Source organism: Cryptosporidium hominis (genome assembly GCF_000006425.1).
Source record: "Cryptosporidium hominis TU502 chromosome 1 CHRO011047, whole genome shotgun sequence".
Classification (NCBI taxonomy): domain Eukaryota; phylum Apicomplexa; class Conoidasida; order Eucoccidiorida; family Cryptosporidiidae; genus Cryptosporidium; species Cryptosporidium hominis.
Genome location: NW_666867.1, coordinates 1 through 3381, shown reverse-complemented (window position 1 = coordinate 3381; position 3381 = coordinate 1). Strand labels below are relative to the sequence as shown.

Sequence of the window (3381 nt, the reverse complement as noted above, 5' to 3'; positions counted from 1 at the left end):
AGGGAGGGTGGGGGGGGCCGGGGCGGGTTGGAGATGAGGAGAGGTGAAGAGACGTGCGACGGGGGGCGGGAGGTGGGGATGATGGGAGGGGGAGGCAGGCTTTATGAGGCACTGACGGGGGCGGATAGTGCAATCTTTATAATGTCGGAAATGGGGAGGGGGCGGCATCTCGGGGGGGAAGTGCATAATGGGGAATCGGCGGGAGGAACGTGTACAGGGACATGGGTAGGGTATCGGAGTAGCCTAGGGGGGGATCTAGAATGTGTAAGTGCGAAACTTAAAAAGAACACCACGTAATCGTTGGACAAAGGGAGTATTTGGATGGCCCATCTCTAAAACTTAAGCTCAGGTGGGTATCCTCATCTATAATTAACATAAGCCTTTAAGATTTCCGATGCATCATCTTCTGAAGAATTTTCTATTTTTGTAAGACTTTCTAGCCTTAGGACTATTGGAGAGCTCCTTCTAACTAGATTTAAAAGCTTTTAATTTATGGGAAACTTTAGAAAAGTGCCTCTTCTAAGCCATTGTTAATCAATTCATAAATATACATATAATAGATATACCCAGATCCAGAGAATACAGGAAGGATGAGCCACAGGAGTACCATAATTTTCAAATCGTAATAGAATGGTATTTTAGTAACTATTCCAACAATGCTCTCGATCATAAAGATTACTCCACAGATAATCCAATAGAATAAGAGATTAGTCAGCTCAAAAACTGGGATATCTTTTTTACCAAAACCAAACGTTACATTTGCAGTTCCCACTAATGGATAAAGGTACTGGAGCATAAAGCTTATTATTTTTGGAAAAGGAATAATTGAAAATGTCATCTTCTTTGATTGTTTCTCAGTCCCATATATTAAAAGAGAAAGTTAATTTAATTATTCGTATTCTTAAACAATTTTCATTGAAATAAGAGGAATATCCATCATGTAAATTAATTAGAGTTCCCCGCCCATTTAAGTAATTAAATATTAAATATATTATGGTTTTAAATTTATACTATATTATTGTTATTTATGCGACCTCCCCCACTAAACAAATTAGTTTTTATTTGTATAATGTATTGTATTGTTTTGTATAATAACTTTTTGTTTAAGTTTTGTATCAGTATTTTTTTTAATCTTAAGTTTGGGGTTCAGCATGTATATTCTGGATGGCACATTTTAATATGGCCATTCTGAAGAAAGGAGGTCCCATATATTTTCTATATTTTTTTTGGTTCTAATCTGAATTTGTTGAGGATTTGTACTTCTTAAAATAGTATAAATGTAATAAATAAAATATAGATTTAATGAGTCACCGCTAATAGAAAATAGACTAGAATCAATAGAAATGCAAGAAAAGCCTGCAAGTAATAATTTTATTTAATAATTACATTAAATGGTATAAATATATCTATTATAGAGAAAATTTAGGGTTAGTAACTAATTCTAAATCATAGCTTAGATATTTTTTTTTCTTTCTGTTGTTTATTTGTTATAATCGCCTATGATATCGCGTGCCCGCCCAAATTAATCAAGAGTCAAGTGTGGGGAGTTGCATGCATTTAAAAATGCATGCAACATTATGAATTAATGTGGACAAAAATATTTAATTATATTATAAGGATTTTTAATAAAATAAGTAAGTAAAAAAAGACAGAAATGAAAAGAAATAACAATAATTTTTGGTTTATTAAGAAATTTTTTTCAAGTAAGAAGGTATGCTAATAGAGATAGTTATTTTAATAAATAATTATATTAAGATAATATTCCATTAAAATATATGTATATTTAAGACAGTAAAATACTTTGAAAATGTAAAATTGATGGTAACGAGAGATTTAATTAATCATATATAGACATGTGTGGGCACGTGTTATGTTACATGTCTAAAGAGTGTGAAAATGGAATAGGGAAAATGATGAATATGCGGTAAATTTAAATAAAACTTTGAAAATAACAATAATAAAAGAGAATAAAAATGAATTAGTAGGCTATTTTTATTATTCTCATCTTTACATAATTTTGCTTGTATTTTAATCAAAAAAATGGAATTAAATCCACAATATTAAATACTTAAATTCTCTAATAATAAATTTTAAAAAAAAGACCGCCAATTTGCATGCAAATTCAGCTGTATGTATAATAGAAATAGCTATTTAAGTAAGAATAAGAATATCAAAATATAAGTTCTATAGAAAGAAGGCGAGGAGTAGAGCCAGATAAATTAAGCAAAATGGAGGATAATAATTTGAAAGATGATGAGATGGAACAAAAATCCACTCCCAGTTTCCAACCGGAGATTAATGAAAATAGCAGACAAATTGCAGAGAATCTAAGAAAGAGATCAATTTTAGAATTGTATGATTTAATTGCAAATGGATCTGAAGTATATGATTTAATGAATTTCCAACCAACATCAATAGAGAATCAAAAAAAGATGACAAAACATCAAATATTGGCAATTCAGTATTTTGTTCCATATGTAATAAAACATTCATATAAGTTGGAAGATGATGAAATTCCAGATAATATTGAAAAGACAGAGTATTTAGTTAAGATGAAGTATAATACTACTCCTATTATGGTAGACTTTGATGAGGAAATGCATTTATTTGTGACAAGAGATTCATTTCTTGAAAGTATGCAATCTTATTTAAAACTACCAAATGGTAAAAAGTTTCCAATACCAATAAGATTTGATAAGAAAGGAATTCCAAAAGATTGTAAAGGAGAAGACAAGAATGATAATTTGGATAAAAAAAATAAGGAAAGGAATAAATTAATAAAACTAACAAAAAGTCAAGTAGGACCTCAAATGGAGAAAGCTATTAATGAATACCTTAAAAGGAGGCAGTTGATTAACGAAAGAAGTAATAATGGAGGAGGAGGAGATGGAATATATACAACAGAAATTGATCCAGAGTGTACTTTTCAACCAAATTTACGCAAGACACTTTTTGAAAAGTATAGAAATGAGTTGGGAATTAACTCCATTACAAAGAATGATGAGTGTATGCAAATGATAAAGAAGTATTTATTATTGGATAATAATGACAAGGATGAAAAGGTGGAATCATACTTTAAATCTCTCCAGGAATGTACATTTCAACCAAATATTGAGAAATTTATAAAAAAGGGAGTACCTAAGGAATATTATTCAAAAATAAAGAAGGAAAGTAAAGAGGAAGTGAACGAAATTGAGAGTACAAATAAATCAGAAATGGTATTTTTTGGTAGAGATGAGGCTGAGAACAATTTGGATAATGAAAGAATACAAAAGGAAAGAACAAAAGCAATTAACAGAATATTTAAAGAAGTATGGAACGATTCAATGAATATAGTTTTTAATTTTGATTCCAGTAAGGTCTATTCAAATTTGATCCCAA

The 3381-nt window shown here is 30.3% G+C and overlaps 1 protein-coding gene across 1 annotated transcript; it reads left to right on the top strand.

The window, feature by feature from the left end:
• Positions 1 to 2228: 2228 nt before the first annotated feature.
• On the top strand, positions 2229 to 3381 carry Chro.10125 (hypothetical protein; the record flags this gene model as incomplete). The annotated part of the gene is made up of 1 exon (XM_660204.1): positions 2229 to 3381. A coding segment is annotated over one exon (1153 nt), but the record flags the coding sequence as incomplete, so codon positions are not given.